We start from the raw sequence: 23,416 nt of genomic DNA on the forward strand, positions 1-23,416 counted from the left end.
GAGTTTTTTCATGCAGAGGGTGGTGGGGATCTAAAACTCTCCTGGAACAGGTGAGAGATCCAGAAACCCCTGGCACCAACTTGAATATGCACTTGAAATGACATAACCTACAAGGCTACGGACCAAGAGCTGGCGCAGACACAATGGGCTGAATGCTGTATTCCGTGTGTAAATTTCTGTGATTCTATTATTCCCCATTATTCCCAAATACCAACTACAAAATAGAAGCAATAGTGTAGTAACATTGTTACTGAATATTCTATGAAAGCATAATTTGCTTTCACTGTATTCCATAATATTCAACACAATTTTTTTTTTGCACAGTATCATTGCTCGGTCTGTATATGATGAAATTAGTTGCGAAACTGAAAAGGTTTTACAGCTCATTGACCATAGTAATAAAATGACAAATTACACTCTTGTTTCACATTTTATTTTTGTTCTATAAGCTCCCTGAAGCAAGGTATTGCTGAGTGGATGGGGCAGTTAAATGCTGTTCAAATACCCGCTAAACAGTCCAAAACTTGAATTGGAAATTGTGTCTATCAAGGGCTTGTCATGAAGACCCCCACTTGCCAAGAATGAAGCATCTTACCTGTGCTCCAGAACTTGCCGCGCCCCTAGCCAAGCTGTTCCAGTACAGCTACAACACTGGCATCTACCCTGCAATGTGGAAAATTGTCCAGGTATGTCTTGTACACAAAAAGCTGGACAAGTCCAACCCGGCCAATTACCGCCCCATCTGTCTACTCTCAATCTTCAGTAAAGTGATGGAAGGTGTCATCAACGGTGTCATCAACAGTGTCATCAAGCGGCACTTGCTTAGCAATAACCTGCTCAGTGACGCTCAGTTTGGGTTCCGCCAGGGCCACTCAGCTCCTGACCTCATTACAGCCTTGGTTCAGACATGGACAAAAGAGCTGAATTCAAGAGGTGAGGTGAGAGTGACTGCCCTTGACATCAAGGTAGCATTTGACCGAGTATGGCATCAAGGAGCCCTAGCAAAACTGAGGTCAATGGGAATCAGTGGGAAAACCCTCCGCTGGCTGCAGTCATACCTAGTGCAAAGGAAGATGGTTGTGGTTGTTGGAGGTCAATCATCTCAGCTCCAGGACATCACTGCAGGAGTTCCTCAGTGTAGTATCCGAGGCCCAACCATCTTCAGCTGCTTCATCAATGACCTACCCTCAACCATAAAGGTCAGAAGTGGGGATGTTCATTGATGATTGCACAATGTTCAGCACTATTCGTGACTCCTCAAATACTGAAGCAGTCCATGTAGAAATGCAGCAAGACCTGGACAATATCCAGGCTTGGGCTGATAAGTGGCAAGTAACATTTGCGCCACACAAGTGCCAGGCAATGACCATCTCCAACAAGAGAGAATCTAACCAACTCCCCTTGACATTCAACGGCATTACCATCGCTGAATCCCCCACTATCAACATCCTTGGGGCTACCATTGACCAGAAACTGGAGTCGCCATATAAATACCATGGCTACAACAGCAGGTCAGAGGATAGGAATCCTGTGGCGAGTAACTCACCTCCTGACTCCCCAAAGCCTGTCCACCATCTATAAGGCACAAGTCAGGAGTGTGATGGAATACTCTCCACTTGCCTGGATGGGTGCAGCTCCAACAACAATCAAGAAGCTTAACACCGTCCAGGAAAAAGCAACCCACTTGATTGGCACCCCATCTACAAACATTCACTCCCTCCTCCACCACCAACGCACAGTAGCAGCAGTGTGTACCATCTACAAGATGCACCGCAGCATTGCACCAAGGCTCCTTAGACAGCACCTTCCAAACCTGCGACCTCTACCAACTAGCAGGACAAGGTCAGCAAATTCATGGGAACACCACCACCTGCAAGTTCCCCTCCAAGACACACACCATCCTGACTTGGAACTATACCGCCGTTCCTTCACTGTCGCTGGGTCAAAATCCTGGAACTCCCTTCCTAACAGCACTGTGGGTATACCTACCCCAAATGGACTGCAGCGGTTCAAGAAGGCAGCTCACCACCACCTTCTCAAGGGCAATTAGGGATGGGCAATAAATGCTGGCCTAGCCAGTGACACCCACATCCCGTGAATGAATAAAAATCTTAATTTCATCATATGAATATTCATTTTAAACTGTTGCTGGAGTGAAGAAATGACTTGTTTTACAAGAGATCACCAGACACTTGGCTGGAGGACATTTGCATAGTAAAAGACAGTGCTCGGAGAGACAAAAGAATTGCTCACTGATTCAATTAACAGAGATAGGCTTGGGCAATGGTGATCCACATCTTGTCGGGGTGGGAGACAGCACTACACACCCCCTCCCCCCCACCCACCCCCACACCAAGAGCTTTGGAATCCACAAACGCAGGAGTGGTTAAGCCAGCTGGTCACATGACTAACCGGCTGAAAGTTTTAATTAAAATTAAACCCGGCTACGGTTGGACCAGGCAAAGACCAAGAGGGAACCCCTCGACCCCTCTCTCAACTGGTTGTAACAGACTACTAAGGCATAAAATAATTATCCAAAATGAAGTTGTAGGACAGCAGATTAATTCACCCCAATAGAAACATCAATTTTTTTGTCAAATTATCTGTTACACATATTGGAACATAAGAAATAGGAGCAGGAATAGACCATTTGGCCCCTCAAGCCTGCTCCACTATTCAACACCATCATGGCTGATCTGCCTCAACTTCACTTTCCTGCCCACTCCCCAAAATCTCTTGGTTTCCTGGGACACCAAAAATCTATCTCAGTCTAGAATATACTCATCGATGGAGTATCTGCAACCCTCCAAGTAAAAACATTTCTCATCTCAATCCTAAATGATCGACCCAAGCCTGATACAGTGCCCGTGTTTTAGATCTCCCACCAGGGTTAACAACCTCTCAGTGTAAACCCTGTCAAGCCCCTTCAGAATTTTGCATGTTTCAATGAGATCACCTCTCATTCTTCTAAACTCCAGAAAGCATAAGCCCAATTTACACAGCCTCTCATCATGGAACAACCCTCTCATCCCAGGAACCAATCTAGTGAACCTTCGCTGTGCACAATCCTCCAGGTGTGGCCTCACCAAAGCCCTATACAATTGCAGCAGGACTTACTAATTCTTGAACTCCAGTCCTCTTGCAATAAGGGCTAACATGCCATTTGCCTTCCTAATTGCTTGCTGAACATGCATTTATGAGCATCAAAACTTAAAATGTTTCACACCTTTTAAAAAAATCTTTTTTATTCTTACTACCAAAGTGAATAACTTTGCACTTCTCCACATTATACTCCATCTACCACCTTCTTGCCCACTCGCTTAACTTGTCTATATCTCTTTGCAACGTCTGTGTCCTCCTCGCTGACATTCCCATCTAGCTTTGGATCATCAGCAAACTTGGATACATTGCTCTCGGTCTCTTCGTCTAAGTCATTAATATAGATTGTAAATAGCTGAGGCCCCAGCACTGATCCTTGTGGCACTTCACTAGTTACAGCCTGCCATGGTGCATGGATGAGGGAACACATATTGAAGGTTTTGGGAAAGAAATGTAGGGGGAACGCGAGGAAGAACTTTTTTTTTACGCAGTAAGTGGCAATGACCTGGAACTCAAAAGGAAATTGGATGGGCACTTGAAGGAAATAAACCTGCAGGGCTACGGGGAAATGGGACTGATTGGATTGCTCCGCGGAGAGCTGGCATGGAGTCGCTAAGACAAATGGCCTCCTGCTGTGCCGTAAATGACTGACTCCAACTTGGAAATGTCCCGTTTATCCCTACTCTCTGCTTCCTGTCCGTTAACCAATCCTCCAACCATGCTAAAATATTACCTCCAAATCCATCATTATCTTGCTATTAACTTTTTGTGTGACACCTTATCAAATGTCTTTTGGAAATCCAAGTATACTGCATCTACTGGCTTTCCTTTGTCTACCCTACTACTTGCATCCTTAAAAAACTCCAATAAATTTGTCAAAAACAATTTCCCTTTTGTAAAACCATGTTGTCCCTGTCTGATCACTATGATTTTCTAAGTGCATTGTTAAGACTTCCTTAATAATAGATTCCAGCATTTTCCTATCAACTGATTTCAGGCAAACTGGATTATAGTGCTGTTTTCTCTCTCCCTCCTTTCTTGAATGGCAGTGTCACATTTGCTAACTTCCAATCCGCTGGGACCGTTCAAGAATCTAGGGAATTTGGGAAAATCATAACCAGTGCATCCACCACCTCTGCAGCTACCCCTTTTAGAACCCTAGGATGTAGGCTATCAGGAGCTTGTTGGCTTTTAGTCCAAGTTTCTCTAGCACTTTTTCTGTGTTGATATTAATTACTTCAAGCTCTTCATCATTAGCTCCTTGGTTACCCTCTATTTCTGGTATGTAATTTGTGCTTTCTACTGTGAAGACAAACAAAATATTTGTTTAACAACCCTGCTATTTCCCCATGATAGAGGCAGAGACAGGAAAAACAGAGACCAATGTTTCCTTTAGCTACTCTCCTCTTCTATGTACTTACAAAAGCTTAGTCTGTTTTTATTTTTTTATTTATTTAGAAATACAGCACTGAAACAGGCCCTTTGGCCCACCAAGTCTGTGCTAACCAACAACCAGCCATTTATACTAATCCTACATTAACCCTATATTCCCTACCACATCCCCACTATTCTCCTACCACCTACCTACACTAGGGACAATTTACAATGGCCAATTTACCTACCAACCTGCAAGTCTTTGGCTGTGGGAGGAAACCAGAGCACCCGGCGGAAACCCACGTGGTCATAGGGAGAACTTGCAAACTCCGCACAGGCAGTACCCAGAACTGAACCCGGGTCGCTGGAGCTGTGAGGCTGTGGTGCTAGTTTATTCTTGTTCCTTTTTCCTTTTTTTAAAACTAACTTTTTGGTTGCCTTTTGCTGGTTTCTAAAACACTCCCAATTATCAGGCCTACTACTACTACTCTTTGCAACACTATAAGCCTCTTTTAATCTAAGACCATCCTTGACTTCCCTAGTAAGACACGGATGGATCTGTCTTGCTAAGTTTCTTTTTAAATTGAACCTACTTTTGTTGGAAATTTTAAATAATTTGTTTAAATGTTTCCCAATGTTTATTTACCACCAGACCTTTTAGTCTATTTACCCAATCAACCTTAGCCAGCTCTCCCTTTGGCTTTGCTTAAGATTCTTGTTTTGGACTCTAGTATGTCTAGCTCAAACTTTGTAGGAATTCAATTGTATTATGATCACTTTTCCCCCCAGAGGATCTTATACTATGAGATTATTACTTAAACCTGCCTCACAATATGCTAGATCTAAAATTGCTTTATCCCTAGTTGGTTCTAGGAAGCTGTCGCAAAAGCATTCTACAAACTCATCTTCCAGACTACCTTTGCCAATTTGATTTGTCCAGTCTATGTGAAGGTTTAAGTTCCCCATGATTATTACATTGCCTATGTTACAAGCTCCATTTATCTCTTGCTTAATATTCTTCCAATAATATATCTACTATTAGGGGGCCTAAGAACTACTCCCACCAGTATTTTCTGACCCTCGTTATTCCTAATCTCCACCCATACTGATCCTAATTCCTGATCTTCCGACCCAAGATCCTAACTACTGCCCTTATATCATCCTTCATCATCAGGGCTACTTCTTCCTTTCCATTCTGCCTGTCTTTTCAAAATGTTAAGTACGCTGGAATATTTATTTCCCAACTATCTTCACCTTGCAACCATGTCTCTGTAATGGTGATCAGCTCAAACCCATTTATCCCGGTTTGTGCCGCTAGGTCATTTATCTTGTTACGAATGCTTTGTGTTCAGATTTTTAAAAAACTTTTTTTTAAAAGCCATTATTCTTTGCATGGAGCTTATTCGCTGATGCACTAATACCATTAAATTCTCTACTCCCATCCCAACCCACTCCGTTTATCTTTACCCAAATTGCTCCACTGCTCTATTGCCTCAACTTATCTCTTTAGATTTCTAAAGTTCCCTTCACCTGACCCCTCCCCCACAATCCCTTTTAGTTTAAAGCCCTGTCCACAGCCCTAGTTATACAATTCGCCAGACACTCATCCCAGCCTGGTTTTCGTGGACACCATCCCAATGGAACAGCTCCCTCTTTCCCCAGTACTGGTGTCAGTGGCCCATGAATCAAAACCCGTTCCTTCCACACCACTCGCTTAATTCTCTAATCTGCTTTACCCTATGCCAATTTGCACGTGGTTCAGGTAGTAATCCAGAGATTATTACCCTTGACATTCTGCTTATTAATTTAGAACCCATATCCTCAAACTCCCTCTGCAGAACCTCATTCTTAGCTCATCTGTCATTGGTTCCCACATGGACAACAACTGGATCATCCCTTTCCCACCAAGTTTTTCTCCAGCTGAGAGGAGATATTCCAAACTCTGGCACCAGACAGGTAACACAACCTTCAAAACTTCCAGTCTGGGCTGCAGAGATATTTGACAGAATGCAAACCTACCTACATACCATACTGTAGCTCAAGTAACTGCAACATGAAGCCTGGCCTAGGTATTTTATTAGCTCATCCAGCAAGTAATCCTGATAGTTTTGTTAATAAAGGATTTGAATAACTCCTAGCCACAACCACTAATTAATTTGTATAATGACAATGAGGATACTCAGTTATTTCCACACCCCAAAATCAAAATGGCTGACTATACAATTGCACCAAACACATCGGCACAGTGGCGCAGTGGTTAGCACCGCAGCCTCACAGCTCCAGGGACCCGGGTTCGATTCCGGGTACTGCCTGTGTGGAGTTTGCAAGTTCTCCCTGTGTCTGCGTGGGTTTTCTCCGGGTGCTCCGGTTTCCTCCCACAAGCCAAAAGACTTGCAGGTTGATAGGTAAATTGGCCATTATAAATTGTCACTAGTATAGGTAGGTGGTAGGGAAATATAGGGACAGGTGGGGATGTTTGGTAGGAATATGGGATTAGTGTAGGATTAGTATAAATGGGTGGTTGATGTTCGGCACAGACTCGGTGGGCCGAAGGGCCTGTTTCAGTGCTGTATCTCTAATCTAATCTAATCTAACATCGAGCAATGTTTCTATACATTCTGCTCAAACATTAATGTCATCAAATTCTGCATTAACATCGACAGGGTGGATGTGGAAAGGATGTTCCCCCTTGCGGGAGAATCTAGAACCAGGGGTCGCTATTTAAAAATAAGGGTTCACCCATTTAAGACAGAGATGAGGAGAAACTTTTTCTCTCAGAGGATCGTGAGTCTTTGGAACTCTTTTCCTCAAAAGGCATGAAACAGAGTCTTTAAATATTTTTAAGGCAGAAGTAGATAGATTCTTGATAAGCAAGGGGGTGAATGGTTATCGGGGGTAGGCAGGAATGTGGAGCTGAGGTTACAACCAGATCAGTCTTATTGAATGGCGGAGCAGGCTCGAGGGGCCGAGTGGCCTACTCCTGCTCCTAGTTCATATGTATTAATTATTTATCAATCCAATTGGATTCTTAAATGTATTAAATTCAAAAATTTAAACAAAATGGCTTTAAAAGGACAATCTAATGGGAAAAGGACATCTTTTAGCACAAATGTGTCCCAGCAAAATCAATTTTGCAAACGTGAAACTGGCAGCCTTAGTGCAGAGAACGTATGGTGCAACCTATTTCAAAACATGTTTGGTTGGTGCCATCTGGAGTACAGTTTGTATCAGTAAAAGGGTTAAAATGTATTCATAAGGACGAGTTGCAATCCATGCTTTACTGAAGCAGCAGTAAAGCCTAAAATGCAACCAAATTAAATACATTAATAATATATTTTATTGTTTCCAAGTGAGAACCACAAAAACTCATGAGAAAAATAAAATTGAGTGCACTTCAATATGGTATGTTAGAGTGGTAGAACAAATTGGACACAATTTCACTAACTTTTTTTCAGGTTTTATCTTAATCCTAAAAGGAGGCCAAGCACTCCACGGGGGGGGGGAGGAAGAACTGGTAATCTCATGCACATTCTTCCACCCTACATAAAGTTCAACCAACACTCTACCACCTTCATCCTCTCTTTTACTCATCCCCTCTGTACTCAATGATTACTACTGCCTCCCATTTCACAATGTACAGAAAACATTCTCATTTCCAAATGCTTCCAGACTTGTCCCACCCTATACTAAGTATGAACCTATGTCCTCCAATCTTCTGATGCTGATCCCCTACACATTTTTCTGCCGCTCCCTCTACTCCACCAGTGACTTGAGTTTTCAGCTGTCTAAACTTGACTTTGCAGCTCACTCTAACCTTCTCTATGCCACCTTGCTCCCTAACCTCAAAAGATCATGTGTTAATCATCTACCTTAACATTTTTTATTTTTACGCGTTGCTTATTGGTTCTCTGATTCCCCTGCACCATTCATCACTTTAAAAGGTGCTACAATGTGGTTACTGTAGGACCACATGAGAATGTGCTATCTGCCTTTTATTCACTCAAGTCAAATTTCCCCAATATATGGGTATTAGAAAAACAAAAACAGTGCGCTTTTAGAGTTTGTTACATGCTGCACTTGATATATTTTGACAGATCTTCCACTTAAAACCCCCATTCTTCAAATCAAAAATATAAACAGCAAAAAGGTAACACTTAAGAAAATGCATAATTGTAATCCCAGGACTAAGTGTTAGCACATGCACATTTGGCATGTTTTAGCTCTGTTTAGTTAGCATCTTGTAATATCTTAAAACATTCTACTGTTTACAGTTGATCTTAATTTAAACAGGAAATAATTCTCACCCTGGAAAGTATTAGATCCATATGGGCAGAAATGCAAAGGTCTTAACTTTCAGGCAGGAATTTCATAATCTCAAACCTATACAACATCAACACAATGGACAGAATCACATGCAACAATAAATGCCTCAAACTGTATATTTAGTGTATAGAAACCATTTAATACCTCAAATCTCAGATGGGGTGGGTGGAGGGGCACTCACCAGATGCGGGGACCCTGCCAAAAGCCAACCTAGAACTGAGAACGCCAGCCACCACTCGCTGGGCTGTCTGGAGTGGGGCTCAAACCCTACTCCGACTGACTCAAGAGGCAGGAATACTAAAAGGTCACACTTGAAAGTGACTAAGTTCAAAATATATCATTAAATGTGATAATACTGAATATCACATGCTTTTTTTTTAAAATACCAAAATTGTTGGAGTAACAAGCAAATTGTTAAACCAAAGCAGTTGATTACAGCTATAAACTATACCGACAAACAGTAATTCCAGGGTCCTGGTCATCACATTAAACCTTGTAAAAATGTTTATCCATTTTCCCTTGAATGAAAAACTAAGCAATTAACAATGTTCAAATGAAATGAGATAAAAATCAAATATGATCAACACCTTATGGGAAATACAAACATTTACTGAGGTCAAACCCAGTGCAAATAATACATCCTAAAGAGTGAGAAATTTATTACTGTGTTGAGGTAAATACATGTATTTTCAACTGTTCTGACCATCACCCCACCGAATCAGCTGAAGCGTTTGCTATAATCATATCTAACTCTTCTCATCATAATCACACAGACTTGAAGCACGGCCCACCACAAGGGAGGCTGGCAGCCCCTACTGTGTGACCGGTGGGAGTGGCTGAGACATTATGAGGCTTATGACGATTGAACTCCACAATGAAAGGCTGAGATGAGAAGATAACAGCCTTGCCATCTTCTGCCATTATCAGTTAAATCTCATTCACAAGTAACGCACCCTCCACCTCTTACTTGGCAGGGTGTGGACACAGCAGGGTGCGAGGCTTGCAAGACAGTAGGCATTTTGCGAGTGGACTGCAAAGTACCTAACTATTTGGTTTAACTTTTTGCCCATTACCACCAGGTAATTTGCCACTGTGCTCCCACCTCCAGGAAAGGCATGAGGAGGTGGGAACACATTGGGGGGGGTGGAGAGGCGGATGGAGCCCACACTTACATTTTTAACATTCCATGGCCCTCCTCCCCCGCCTCCATGGGGCAGTGAAGAATCCAGCCTCAGATAGGAGAAAAGGCATGGTGATCAGAATGGCAGTCTGAATGGCCTTGCTCTGTGCTGTAAAATTCAATGGCAATTCAGTAATTTTAAAGCTTTGAAAAGTCAGTCAGTCAGTCATTTAGTTTTTTTTTACATCAACAATGAGTCATCGTTTCTTCCTCCACAAAACATTTTGCCAAAGCTCTACTGTAACAATTTTCTTCCTTTCTAGTAGGTGTACAAATAAGAACTGTATATCTTCAAAATGTCAGCCATACACTCCATTGGTTGAACTGCATCAGTCTCTAATGATGAGAATAAAAACCAATACACCGCAATGTTTGCGAAAAAATAGTTTTAATTTACAAGCTGCCCATGGAGTCAGATTGTAGGTAGCCAGAGGTCACACTGGCCTTTTCTGTTAGTTTAATGTTTTTTTTTAATGTGGAGCATCTGGCTTCTCACTTGATATTGCAACTATTTTATGTAGATCAGTTGTTCTAGCTTTACACCACTTTTATGTAATATTTCCAAAAACAATACATTAGACCAGCGTTAATCTCCTTGGTAACATGTCTAAGATTTTTTTGTTACATTATTGTTGTGATTCCAAAGAAAAACTCTGTACAAAGTCTGATTCGTCATTCAATTTCTCCAGTTGCTCATCACTCCTTGAACTTCCACTCCTGTCGACACATGGGACAATGCTGCTGTACCTGCTGGGAGTTCAGCCATTTCAGGATACAGTGCATATGGAAACAATGAGAGCACTGACCCCACACTAATGGGCAGTCATCGCCTGGTACTTTACCTGAAACACAAACATCTCTATTCAGGGATTCTGTGAAATATTTTCCAGCTGCAGCTTCCCTCACTCTATTTGCTTGCACAAAATTTAAATTATCTGTGCACATCGGAAAAGCAACATTTGGATCAAAGGTCCAATAAGCTTTTCAGTTTGGCTTCTTCAGCCCAAAAAGTCTAATATATATATATATTAAAAAAAGGTTAAAATAGTTTCTAGTCTGAGTCCAACGTCATCTTTAAGAAAATGTAAATGAAATAAACTGAAATCTGCTTACTTGACTGGTGTCATAAGAAATTAGTGTTATTTTATGATCGCCTTTGCTATGCATATGTAGTTCACCTAGTACCAGCAATCATAGCACTTTTGCATGCAAGTTTATATTGTGCACGGTTCAAAATACAATCTTGCAGGTTTTAGGAAAGGTGGCAATCTATGTGCACAAGAATCAGTTACCATATGTAAATGAAATTAATTATTTTCCTTTTTATTTGCAAGCACTCAAGTGTCACAGGTAACAAGACCCCTAGAGGTCTGTGGTGCTTTAAGCCCAATTTCTACGCCAAGACCAACCAAATTCTGTAGCAAGCTTATTCAGTGTTTTACAATCTGATTTCTGTTGTCACCACAGACTTAGGTAAAAGTGTAAATTCTATTTAGTTAGGAAACATTATTAGATTCCAACCTGTTCCTGTCCTAACTCACACCAAATGCTGTTCACCCAACACCCCTGCATTCACTGACCTACACTGGCTCCCGGTTAAACAATATCTCAACTTTAAAAGTCTCATCCTTGTTCTCAAATCCCTCCATGGCCTGGCCCCTCCCTATCTCTGCAATCTCCTCTAGCCCTACAACCCTCTGTGATCTCTGCGCTCCTCTAATTCCAGCCTCTTGAGCATTTCCGATTTTAAATCACTCCACTTTTGGTGGTCGTGCCTTCAGCTGCCTAGGCTCTAAGCTCTGGAATTCCCTCCCTAAATCTGTTCACCTCACTTTCCTCCTTTAAGACACTCCCTAAAACCTACCTATTTAGCCAAGCTTTTAGTCATCTGACCTAATACCTTATGTGACTCAGTGTCACATTTTGTTTTATAATGACTCTGTGAAGGGGCCTGGGACATTTTATTACATTACAGGTGCTATATAAATACGAGGAGGTCATTGCATTTTAAGATTGTGATATCTTTTTTTATTTGTTCATGGGATGTCACTGGAAATTTATTGTCCACCCCTAATTGCCCTCGAGAAGACCGTGGCGAGCCACCTTCCTGAACCACTGCAGTCTGCATTATAGGGACATCCACATGCTGTTAGGAAGCTAGTTTCAGCAATGATGAAGGAATGGTGATATATTTTCAAGTTAGGATGGTGTGCAAGTTGGAGGGGAACTTGCAGGTGGTGGTGTCCCCATGCATCTGCTGCTCTTGTTCTTCCAGGAGAGAGGTCACAGATTTGGAAGGTGATGTCTAACCATGATGCATCATTTAACGTATTCAGTGAAAGAGATATTGAAGATTCAATAATGTATGAACAGAAAAAAACAATTAAAAAAGGGCAAGAAAAAGTTAGTTCAACTAAAATGTACTACTTTTTTGTTAAAAAAAGCAACACTCTACAGTTTAATCCTGTTTATAAAATTACATTTATAATATGAACTGTTACAATGAAAAAAGGAGGAAATGTCGACTACAAAGCAGCTTTGGCGCGGGTTCACCTATTTCATAATGCAACGCAAAGAACTTTAGGTTGTCATTCCTCATCTAAATCTGAGAAAATGTTAACTGTTGAAAATAAACATTAGAAAATGAACTTGTATCAGCTTGTGTTGACGTATATGCGTATCATTTAAACTTCATATTCCACAAAAATTAAACAGTGCCCATTAAACTGCGGGTGGCACAGTGGTTAGCACCACAGCCTCACAGCTCCAGCGACCCGGTTTCAGTTCTGGGTATTGCCTGTGCGGAGTTTGCAAATTCTCCCTGTGACTGCGTGGGTTTCCGCCGAGTGCTCCAGTTTCCTCCCACAGCCAAAGACTTGCAGGTTGATAGGTAAATTGGCCATTGTAAATTGCCCTTAGTGTAGGTAGGTGGTAGGAGAATGGTGGGGATGTGGTAGGGAATATGGGGTTAATGCAGGATTAGTATAAATGGGTGGTTGTTGGTTCGCACAGACTCGGTGGGCCGAAGGGCCTGTTTCAGTGCTGTATCTCTAAATAAAAAATAAATAAACCGTGTGCAATTTAAACAAAGTGGTTAACATTACCTTCCAAGCCACATAATACGTCATAAGGGCTCATTCACTACCTCCAGAGGCAAAGTCACTTAGTGATCTGATAACAGACCTTTAGGAAGATCTACAGCAGGATTTTTCACCACACCAGGCAATAGGACCAACACAGCATCCTTCCGTGCCATAAATGACTATTCGTGGAGGTTTAATCACAGGACCTCCTCTCTTCAACTGTCCACCAGTTAAACAGCTTTATCTTGCAGGGGTGGAACCGGACCCCAATGAGGAGTTCGACACTTTCAGAGTAGGAGCAGAAAGTGGCAATAAATAGGAAGGCTATTTGCTATTCTACCAGTGCTGCCGGATTCTGTCAGGTCAGGCTCGGGGAGAGAGGAGAGCCTCCAACCCGGAGCTCAGCCCCGAATCGGCTAGAAAGCGGTGTTGCTACCGGTGTCAGCGGGACGGTTAGTGCTGACTCCAGGCCCTCAGTCCGGGCCACGGCATGATGGCAGTGGGGAAATGCCCGGACCCTTGAGGGTCTCGACTACCCCCTCATCACATCCCATACTCACAGTCTGGGCAGCAGCCGTTAAACGCTGTCCGGCAGATGCCACAGTTCTCATCGTTCGCCACCCAAAACCACGAAGCGATGGCGTTCCAGCTCTTCACCTTCACCCGCATCGCAACGAGAGGACCCGGAGGAAATTCCGGCCTCAACCGGCACCGGGGGAAGGCGATCTCGGGTCTCAACTCGATCCTGGGAGGGAGGGGGGAATCTCCGGCACCAACCGCCACCACTCACACTCCATTAATAATGTCTGCAACGTCCACACCACCTCCAACAAGCTGGAACCGAACGGTGACTTTATGGTTCAAAACAAATTTTAATTTTTTTTTAATTAGGCGATTACAAAAAGAACAAAAATAATCCGTATTTGGCGAGATATTTTTCGATCATCGATTTTTTTTTCTCTGCGTTTGAATGATAGTGCCTGTTCATCGTTCTGAGCGCTCTGATTGGTTCAGTCAGCGCCTCTCTCTGATTGGGTTTCGCTCTTAGCTGGGCAGCCTGTGATTGGTGGACTGGAACAGGGGCCCGTGGGTGTACTGCAGCTGCATGCTGAGGTTACAGTGCTGGAGCAGCCAGTGGGAGTGATTGGTGTATCGAATAGTCCTTTGCATCACTTTTATTTAATATATATATATGTTTGAATTTTAACTACACGTGAAATCCCTTTTAATGGAGAATATCCGTGAAAAATAAAGTTTTAATATTGTTAATATATTCACCTATGTTAATGGTGCAGATGTCAGAGCAAGTGCTATACACAATGATGCAAAAAATACTCACATGAACAGGCCATCTTTGGTGTCTGTCTTCTTTGTTGGTGCTACTTAATATGTAACAAATTTTGCCGTCGAGGCTGGAATCAAAGTCCACAAATATCAGCAACGAATGGCACTGGGGACCAGCCAGCACCCGGTGACCTGCCTGCTCGGATGGCAGCAATTTTGGCAGGTTTGTGCGGAACCTCACCATTCCTGCTATCACATGGCCACAGTCCCGCAAGGTGGTTCGGATCAAATTAGGCCTTGTCACTAATTCCTGTGGAACTGGAACCCAACCAGAGGACTACAACCCCAGGAAAGGAGAGGGAAAAATAGGATTTTCTATTGAGTTTTGACATTGTCACGGTGTCAAACAGAGTCTGGAACTGTCTCCTCAGTTGAATGGGTTGCCGCATGGTCCTAATGTGAATCTGATTAAAATCTCTCATCTGGCTAAGAGGACATTTTAAACCACCAACTAGACTGGTTTAGGGTGAGTTTGTCCTACCTAAGCTGATTTATCGAGATGTTTTGTCAGGAGTACATGTGCTGAATTTTGTCTGCCTCGCACCTACAGTATGTGAGCATGAGACTCTGCATCACTGTTACGGACAATCGATGTGAAGTGTTTACTGTGTCACTTGTTGAATTTGGAAGTGGGGCAATATGGCTGCATTGGAAGGCTCGGACCATATGAGTGGGCTCGAGAACTATTCTGTTTGTATATTGAAAGAATGGACATGTTCTTCAGAGCTGATAACATTTTGAAACATGAAGATGAAAGTGAAGAGGTCAAGACTCAGAATAAGGCATCTCTTGAGTGCAAGAAAGCAATTTTGCTTACGGAAATTGGCCCTTCTTGCTCCCAACAAGGCAAAAGATGTGCTATTCAAAACAATCATCACCAAGTTGGGTGAACATTTCAACCCTAAGCTACTAGATATAGCGGAAAGCTACAAATTTGGAACAGAAATCAGAAAAATAGTAAAACAGTTGGTGACACTGAAGAATTTATCAGTACATTGCAACTTTGGCACTTTCTTAGACCATGCATAACGTGACAGATCTGTGTGTGGATTGGTGAATGAAAGAATCTTACTGAACACACAAGGTCTTATACTTGAGATAACATGTAAGATTGCTCTTTCCATGGTGATGCCATCAAAGAATGCTCAGGAATTTTGTCCTATACAAGTGACTAGTACAGCTTCTGTCCACAGTGAGAAGGCTTACGCCAAGCCTATAGTAGGGAGACCTGGTCAAAAGAGTGCTGGGGATAGAGGTTTAGTGACTTGTTATTGCAGTAGTGGAAACCATATGGTACTGGCAAGTCTGTACAGAAATGCCAAATGCTTTAACTGCCAAAAGAAAGGCTTTATTGCAACTGCTTGCCAAACAAAGGCCAAAGGAGGAAAGAGAATTCATTCCAGTGGTAATGGAAAACAACGACATCACAAGGGTGGAGTTCACAATCTTGAAGTGAATCCAGGGAGCCTAAGCAAAGATGAGCTAAAGAAACCAGAGAGAAATGCTAGTGAAAACGGATCACAATCCCAATTGTAATAGTGCCCAAGTTAGACAAAACTGTAAGTCTATGCAGGGTCTACAAAGTCACAACAACCAGGCAGTGGATGATGAGTAGTATCCCTTACCAACCTCCCAAGATTTGTATCCGGAGTTAGTGGGATCCAAGCTATTCACGAGGTTGGATTTGTCCCATGCTGGTGCACAGCTCAACGCAGATTGAGAGAGGCAGCAGTATCTCACGATAAACATGCATACTCCTATACAAAGCTTCCCTATGATGTGAAGTCTTCTCCAAAAATCTTACAAGCTACAACAAATAAGATTTTGCAAGGAGTGCCGCATTGCTTGTGCAATCAGGATGATGTGTTGATCGTGAATGCAACAGAGGAAGAGAATCTTCAAATGTTGGTTGAAGTGTTAAAAAGGCTCAATGACCACAATGTGAATTTGAAAAGGAGCAAGTGTGCAAGGAGCAATTTGAGGTAATGTACCTTGGCCTGAAAATCAAGGAAAAAGAGCCACAGCCAGTGAAAGAGAAGATAGAGGCTATAGTCAATCCCCCAAAGCCAAAAGATGTGTCTGAGCTTATATCTTTTCTAGGCATGGTCCAATACTACTTGTGATTTCTGCCTGAGCTTCCAATGGCGTTAGCATGATTACATGAGCTGTATAACGAAAGATGTGAAATGGGAATGGTCCAAAGTGCAACAAGATGCTTGACCAGTGATACACTACTTGACACAAATTGCGACCTGAAACTAGCATGTTACACTTCAAACTATGGAGTTGGAGTAGTGATCAGTCATGTCATGGATAATGGTCAAGAGAAACCCATAGCATTCACGTCACGTACTCTCACCAAGAGTGAACACAACTATGCACAGATAGAAAAGGAAGCACTTGGAATCATCTTTGGAATTAAAAGGATTCACCAGTTTTTGTTGGGTAGAAACTTTACACTAGTAACAGATCATAAACCCCTAGTACCTATTCAAGGGCCAAAGTCTGCAATACCGAAGATGGTAATGTCAAGGATGCAGCGGTGGGCTATATTTCTCTCACTGTTCAACTACATCATTGATATCGCAGTTTGAAAGAGAATGTTATCGCTGGTGCACTGTCGCATTTGCCGCATGTGGACTCAGAAGTAGGCTGTGAAGGTGCAATCTTCACAATAGGCGCAGTAGATGATGACTTTCCAATCACTGCAACTGAAATTGCAGCTGAGACTCAGAAAGACTCCGTGTTGAAAAGAGACTACGAGCAGAGATTGTATGGTTGGACAGAATTTGACCAGTGTACAGACGAAGAACTGAAAGTGTTCCACGATCATCGCAATGTATCAACTGGGGTCACAGAGCGGGGATACCTAGTTCTTTGAGAGATAGGATTCTGGCAGAACTGCTTTTTTTAAAAATTATTTCCAAAATATACTTTATTCATAAAAATCTGTAAAAATTACATTCCCAAACAGTTTAAAACAGCATCAAGTCAAAAAATACAAACAGTGCAAAGGTGATCAGTTTCCTTCGATACAATCATGAGTTGCCTCACAACCCTTCCATTTCATTGTCATGCCATATACATTTTTACATTTACAGCACACAAAATTTTCCCGATACAGTTCGAGGGGTTTCCCATGGATCCAGCCCCTCAGTTCAGCTTGGTGGGGGGACCTTACACTGTGGTCTTTCCCCATTGAGCCTTTGCTGTGGCTGCCCCAAGCTTTAGTGCGTCCCTCAGCACGTAGTCCTGGACCTTGGAATGTGTCAGTCTGCAACATTCGGTGGTGGACAACTCTTTGCGCTGGAAGACCAACAAGTTTTGGGCAGACCAAAGGGCGTCTTTCACCGAATTGATAGTCCTCCAGCAGCAGTTGATGTTTGTCTCGGTGTGCGTCCCTGGGAACAGCCCGTAGAGCACAGACTCCTGTGTTACAGAGCTGCTTGGGATGAACCTCGACAAAAACCACTGCATCTCTTTCCACACCTGCTTTGCGAAGACACATTCCAGGAGGAGGTGGGCAACCGTCTCTTTCCCACCACAGCCACCGCGGGGGCATTGTGCGGAGGATGCGAGACTTCGGGTGTGCATGAAGGATCTGACAGGGAGGGCCCTTCTCACCACCAGCCAAGCTATGTCTTGGTGCTCGTTTGAAAGTTCTGGTGATGAGGCATTCCACCAAATGACTTTGACGGTCTGCTCGGGGAACCATCCGACAGGATCCATCGTCTCCTTTTCCCGTAGGGCCTTGAGGACATTCCGTGCAGACCACTGCCTGATGGACCGCTGGTCAAAGGTGTTTTCCCGCAGAAACTGCTCCACGAAGGATAGGTGGTATGGCATGGCCCAACTGCATGGAGCGTTCCGCGGCAATGTGACCAGGCCCATCCTTCACAACACCGGGGACAGATAGAACCTCAGCACGTAGTGACACTTGGAGTTTGAGTACTGGAGGTCTACACACAGCTTGATGCAGCCGCACATGAAGGTGGTCATCAGAATGAGGGCCACGTTGGGTACATTTTTCCCGCCCTTGTCCAGAGATTTGAACATCGTGTCCCTCCGGACCCGGTCCATTTTAGATCCCCAGATGAAGCGGAAAATGGCTCGGGTGACTGCCACAGCGCAGGATTGGGGTATGGGCCAGACCTGCGCCACGTACAGCAACAACGTGAGTGCCTCGCACCTGATGACCAGGTTCTTACCCACAATGGAGAGAGATCGCTGCCCCCACGTGCTCAACTTTTGTTGTACCTTGGCTACTCGCTCCTCCCAGGTTTTGGTGCACGCCCCGGCCCTTCCGAACCATATCCCCAGCACCTTCAGGTAATCTGACCTGACGGTGAAGGGGACAAAGGATCGGTCAGCCCAGTTTCCAAAGAACGTGGCCTCGCTCTTGCCGTGGTTAACTTTGGCTCCCGAGGCCAGTTCGAACTGGTCGCAGATGCTCATCAGTCTGCGCACGGACAGCGGATCCGAGCAGAAGACGGCAACGTCATCCATGTACAGGGAGGTTTTAACCTGAGTGCCTCCGCTGCCTGGGATTGTCACCCCTCTTATGCTCGCATCCTTCCTAATAGACTCAGCAAAGGGTTCAATACAGCAAACAAACAAGACAGGGGAGAGAGGACAGCCCTGTCTGACTCCAGATTTGATCGGGAAACTTTCCGATTCCCACCCATTGATTGAGACTGCGCTACTGATGTTTGTGTAGAGCAGTTGGATCCAATTGCAGATTCCCTCCCCAAACCCCATTTTGGAAAGCACGTCCATCATGTAGGTGTGCGATATTCTGTCAAAAGCCTTCTCCTGGTCCAGGTTGATGAGGCAGGTGTCCACCCTCCTGTCCCGTACGTAGGCGATCGTATCCCTGAGTAGCGCGCGACTATCAGAGATCTTCCTGCCGGGTACAGTACAGGTCTGATCGGGGTGGATCACCAACTCCAGAGCAGACTTGACTCGACTGGCTATGACTTTGGACAAAATCGTGTAGTCAACATGAAGCAGTGAGATGGGCCGCTCCGCTTGTAAATGAGGGTGATGATGCCTTTCCTCATAGATTCTGACACGCTGCCGGCCAGGAGCATACTCTCGTATACGTCCAGCAGGTCCGGGCTGACCCAGTCCCACAGGGCCGAGTACAACTTGACCGGTAAGCCGTCGCTTCCGGGAGTTTTACTCATCTCGAAGGACTCAACGGCCTTTGTCAGCTCGTCCAGAGTTAGCGGCTTGTCCAGTCTTTCCCTCCTGCCGTCATCTAAGACCTCTGTGATAGATGACAGGAAGGACTGGGAGGCTCTGCTGTCTGTGGGCTTCGCGTCATACAGCCCAGCATAAAAGGATTTGCTGATCCTTAGTATGTCGGACTGAGAAGACGTTACCGAACCATCTTCTTCCTTCAGGCTGCTGAAAACAGAGCTCTCTCTGTGTACCTTTTGGAAGAAGTAATGCGAGCATGTCTCATCCTGCTCAATGGAGCGGACTCTGGACCGGAAGATGATCTTGGAGGCCTCCTTGGCAAAGAGCGAGGCCTGCTGGCTCTTCACCTCTTGCAGGTCCTCCTTGACCTCGACCCCCATTGACTGCAACTGGAGCAGATTTTGCATACTTTTCTGGAGTCGGGACATTTCCCTCTGTCTCTCTCTCGCCCTCTGAACACCTTTGTGGATGAAGAGCCTCTTGATGTTCTCCTTAATCGCTTCCCACCAGTGAACTGGAGACTCAAAGAGGGGTTTCACGGTCCTCCAACCTTTGTAATCCCCTTTGAGTTCCTCAACGTTCTCTGGGGTCAGCAGTGTAGCATTGAGCTTCCACGTCCCTCTGCCAACCCGCTGGTCGTCCTGTAAGTGACAGTCGGCCAGTAAGAGGCAGTGGTCGGAGAAGAACACCGGCTTGAAGTCGGTGGATCCGACCGTGACGGGACGGGACACAAACAGGAAGTCAATCCTGGAACGGGCAGACCCGTCCGATCTTGACCATGTGTATCTGCGCTGCGCTGCGCTCCGTCTGCAGGTTTGCTGAAGACGTTGTGCAGTTTGGCATCTTTAACTGTTTCTATTAGGAATCTGGACGTAGCGTCCAGTTTGCTGTCGTCACTGCCAAATCGTCTAGCCGCATCGATGATGCAGTTAAAGTCACCGCCTAGGATGACCGGCCTGGACGTCGCCAGCAGCAGTGGGAGCTGATGGAAGACGGTCAGCCGCTCGCTGTGTTGTACTGGGGCGTACACGTTGATCAACCGGAGCGGAGCGTTGTTGTACATTACGTCTGCTACGAGGAGGCGACCACCCACCACCTCCTTAACTTCGGAGATGGTGACGTTACTTCCCTGCAGCAGAATACCCAGGCCGGAGGAACGGCAATCATTATCCCCCGACCAGATCGATGGCCCGTGGGACCACCATCGCGACCACTGCCTGTAGGTGCTGAGGTGTGGTATTCCACACTCCTGCAGAAACAGTAGGTCAGCTTTGACCTTGGCGAGGTAATCCAAGGTTGAAACACATCGCGTGGTAGATTTAATGCTACGCACATTAATGGAAGCAATCTTTACACCCATTTTTTAAAAGTTAGTTGTTGCTTCCCATACCATTTGTCCTTGCTAGTCCCAGTCCTTCAGGATGTTCCTGCATACCCATAGTGTACGCAAGCTGTTTCACAATAGTCGGGCTCAGAAACCCCTCCTGGTTTTTCATGCAGGGGTCGTTCCACTGGGGTGACATCGGTGGGGGGGGGGGGTGGTCTTGTAGGCAGCAAAGATTGGGTTATCCTCTGCTGCTTCCATCTGTTCCTCCTCGAAAACATCACTGCTCCCGGCTTCCCGGAGCTGAGGTGCGCCAGACGTGTCTTTGCTCCCGGTGTCCTGGAGCTGAGACGCGTTGGCCACGTCGTTACGTGTGGCGCTTTGGGGTTGGGGCACGCCGGGCCCATCACAGCTTCCAGTGCCCGGGGGCTGGGATGCTTTATCTTCCATCTCCTTGGAGTTCTGCCGCCTCTTTTGAAGGGGCTGTCGTTCCAGCATTCCCCCGTCCAGTGAAGAGGAGTTGTTGCAGTCTGATTCAGAAGATAGCCTCCTCTTGCCACTGGTTTGGGTGGTGGCCTGTTCCGCTTTGGGATGTTTTTTCTTTGTGGTTTTCCTCTGGACCACTTGCCACTGACCTGTTTGTCCATCTGCTGCCTCCTCCTCCATTGATTCTGTCTGTGGAGGAGGGGTTTCCGAGCGCAGGGTAGGTGCTGGGTCGCTGGTTTCAGCTGCCTTCCCTTCCTTCTCCTTCTCAGGTTGAAGTTCCTCACTGTGGAGAAGGTTGCTGGTCTCCTTTCGAACACCGGACGCCTTCGTCGAACCTTCTCCCGGCCTTTCCTTGGACCTTGCCACCTCAGCATAACTGAGGCACAGTTTGGGGCAGGTTTTGTAGAGATGGCCTGCTGCCCCGCACAAGTTGCAACACTTAGTCTGCTTACAGTCCTTGGTCTGATGGCCTTCTTCCTTGCAGTTCTTGCAAACAACCGTGCTGCAGTTGGCTGCCATGTGACCAGATTTGCCACAGGTGCGGCAAACTCTGGGCTGCCCAGCGTAGACCAAGAAGCCTCGACTTCCCCCGATAGCGAAGCTGGAGGGAGGGTGGATGATGGCTCCACTGGGATCGACCTTCAAGGTTACCTTGACCTGCTGCTTGCTGGTCCAAATCCCAAAGGGGTCCTTGATATCAGTGCTGCTGCCGGCCACCTCGACGTACCTAGCGAGAAAGGTGAGTCCATCCACCACCGGAACATGGGGGTTGTAGAGGTGAATCGTCACCACCCGGTCCCGTTGTGACGGAAGCGTGAAGAGCGGCTCCGCTGTGAGGATCGACAGTGGCGCCCGGTCCCCTTTCTCCTTGAACGCCTTCAGGAACTTGATGCATCCCGCCACGTTCTGGAACGTCACGTCGAAGTATCCACTGCTGGGGAAATCCTGCAGGCAAAAGACGTCCGTCGCTTGAAATCCGCAGCAATCGAAAAGAATTTTCTTGATGAAGAAGGTGCGATCGAACGGTGCATCTCCTTCCTTGTCCTTCACGACCACCCGAACGGTGTTGCGCACTCCCTGGCCCGAAGCTCGAAGATTGGTTATAGCCATTTTACTCAAAGCTTCCCCAGGATCAAAAGGCAATGATTATGGTTTCTCCTCAACCAAGTAAGCACTGATAAGAACAGATACTACACTTGATCTTAGCCAAAAGGCCGAGAAGCGATCTCAAATTGAAAATACAGAAATATACTGGACTTGGGATTGTGTAACGTGACAGGATTAATGAATGACCTCTGAGTAAAGGCACCTCTAGGTAGCCGTGACCACAATATGATTGAATTTTACATCCAGTTTGAAAGCAAGATGAGTGGGACTAAGACTAGTATTTTAAACTTAAATAAGGGCAACTATGTGGGCATGAAAGCTGAGCTTGCTGAAGTGAACTGGGTTACCAGGCTTGGAGATAGATCAATAGAGAAGCAGTGGCAGACATTTAAGGGGATATTTCCGAATACTCAGGATAAGTTTCCAGTCTGATGGAACCTTTCCAGAATGAACTTGTATCAGCTTGTGTTGACGTATATGCGTATCATTTAAACTTCATATTCCACAAAAATTAAACAGTGCCCATTAAACTGCGGGTGGCACAGTGGTTAGCACCACAGCCTCACAGCTCCAGCGACCTGGGTTCAATTCTGGGTACTGCCTGTGTGGAGTTTGCAAGTTCTCCCTGTGTCTGCGTGGGTTTTCGCCGGGTGCTCCGGTTTCCTCCCACCACCAAAGACTTGCAGGTTGATAGGTAAATTGGCCATTATAAATTGCCCCTAGTATAGGTAGGTGGTAGGGGAATATAGGGACAGGTGGGGATATGGTAGGAATATGGGATTAGTGTAGGATTAGTATAAATGGGTGGTTGATGGTCAGCACAGACTCGGTGGGCCGAAGGGCCTGTTTCAGTGCTGTATCTCTAAATAATAAATAAATAAATATATTCCTACT

At 45.0% G+C, this 23,416-nt stretch overlaps 1 protein-coding gene and 1 pseudogene across 1 annotated transcript; both read right to left on the reverse strand.

The window, feature by feature from the left end:
- Window positions 1-10,347: 10,347 nt before the first annotated feature.
- Window positions 10,348-14,038, reverse strand: anapc11 (APC11 anaphase promoting complex subunit 11 homolog (yeast)). The gene is made up of 2 exons (XM_068058247.1): window positions 13,620-14,038; window positions 10,348-10,818 (listed from the first exon to the last, which is right to left on the reverse strand). Exons 1-2 carry the CDS (start codon window positions 13,726-13,728, stop codon window positions 10,673-10,675), a joined length of 255 nt encoding a protein of 84 aa, XP_067914348.1. The 5' UTR covers window positions 13,729-14,038; the 3' UTR covers window positions 10,348-10,672.
- Window positions 14,039-22,532: 8,494 nt separating this feature from the next.
- On the reverse strand, window positions 22,533-22,641 carry LOC137384602 (U2 spliceosomal RNA; annotated as a pseudogene).
- Window positions 22,642-23,416: the final 775 nt, after the last annotated feature.

The sequence above is a fragment of the Heterodontus francisci genome, chromosome 26 (genome assembly GCF_036365525.1).
Source record: "Heterodontus francisci isolate sHetFra1 chromosome 26, sHetFra1.hap1, whole genome shotgun sequence".
In the NCBI taxonomy this organism is placed as follows: domain Eukaryota; kingdom Metazoa; phylum Chordata; class Chondrichthyes; order Heterodontiformes; family Heterodontidae; genus Heterodontus; species Heterodontus francisci.

Bases quoted from the DNA above. Each gene is read 5' to 3' on its own strand.
- anapc11 (XM_068058247.1), bottom strand. From the start codon at position 13,728: ATGCGGGTGAAGGTGAAGAGCTGGAACGCCATCGCTTCGTGGTTTTGG. The intron at 10,819-13,619 runs GTGAGTATGGGA...TTTGTGTTTCAG, and splicing joins TAACGGCTGCTGCCCAGACT to GTAAAGTACCAGGCGATGAC.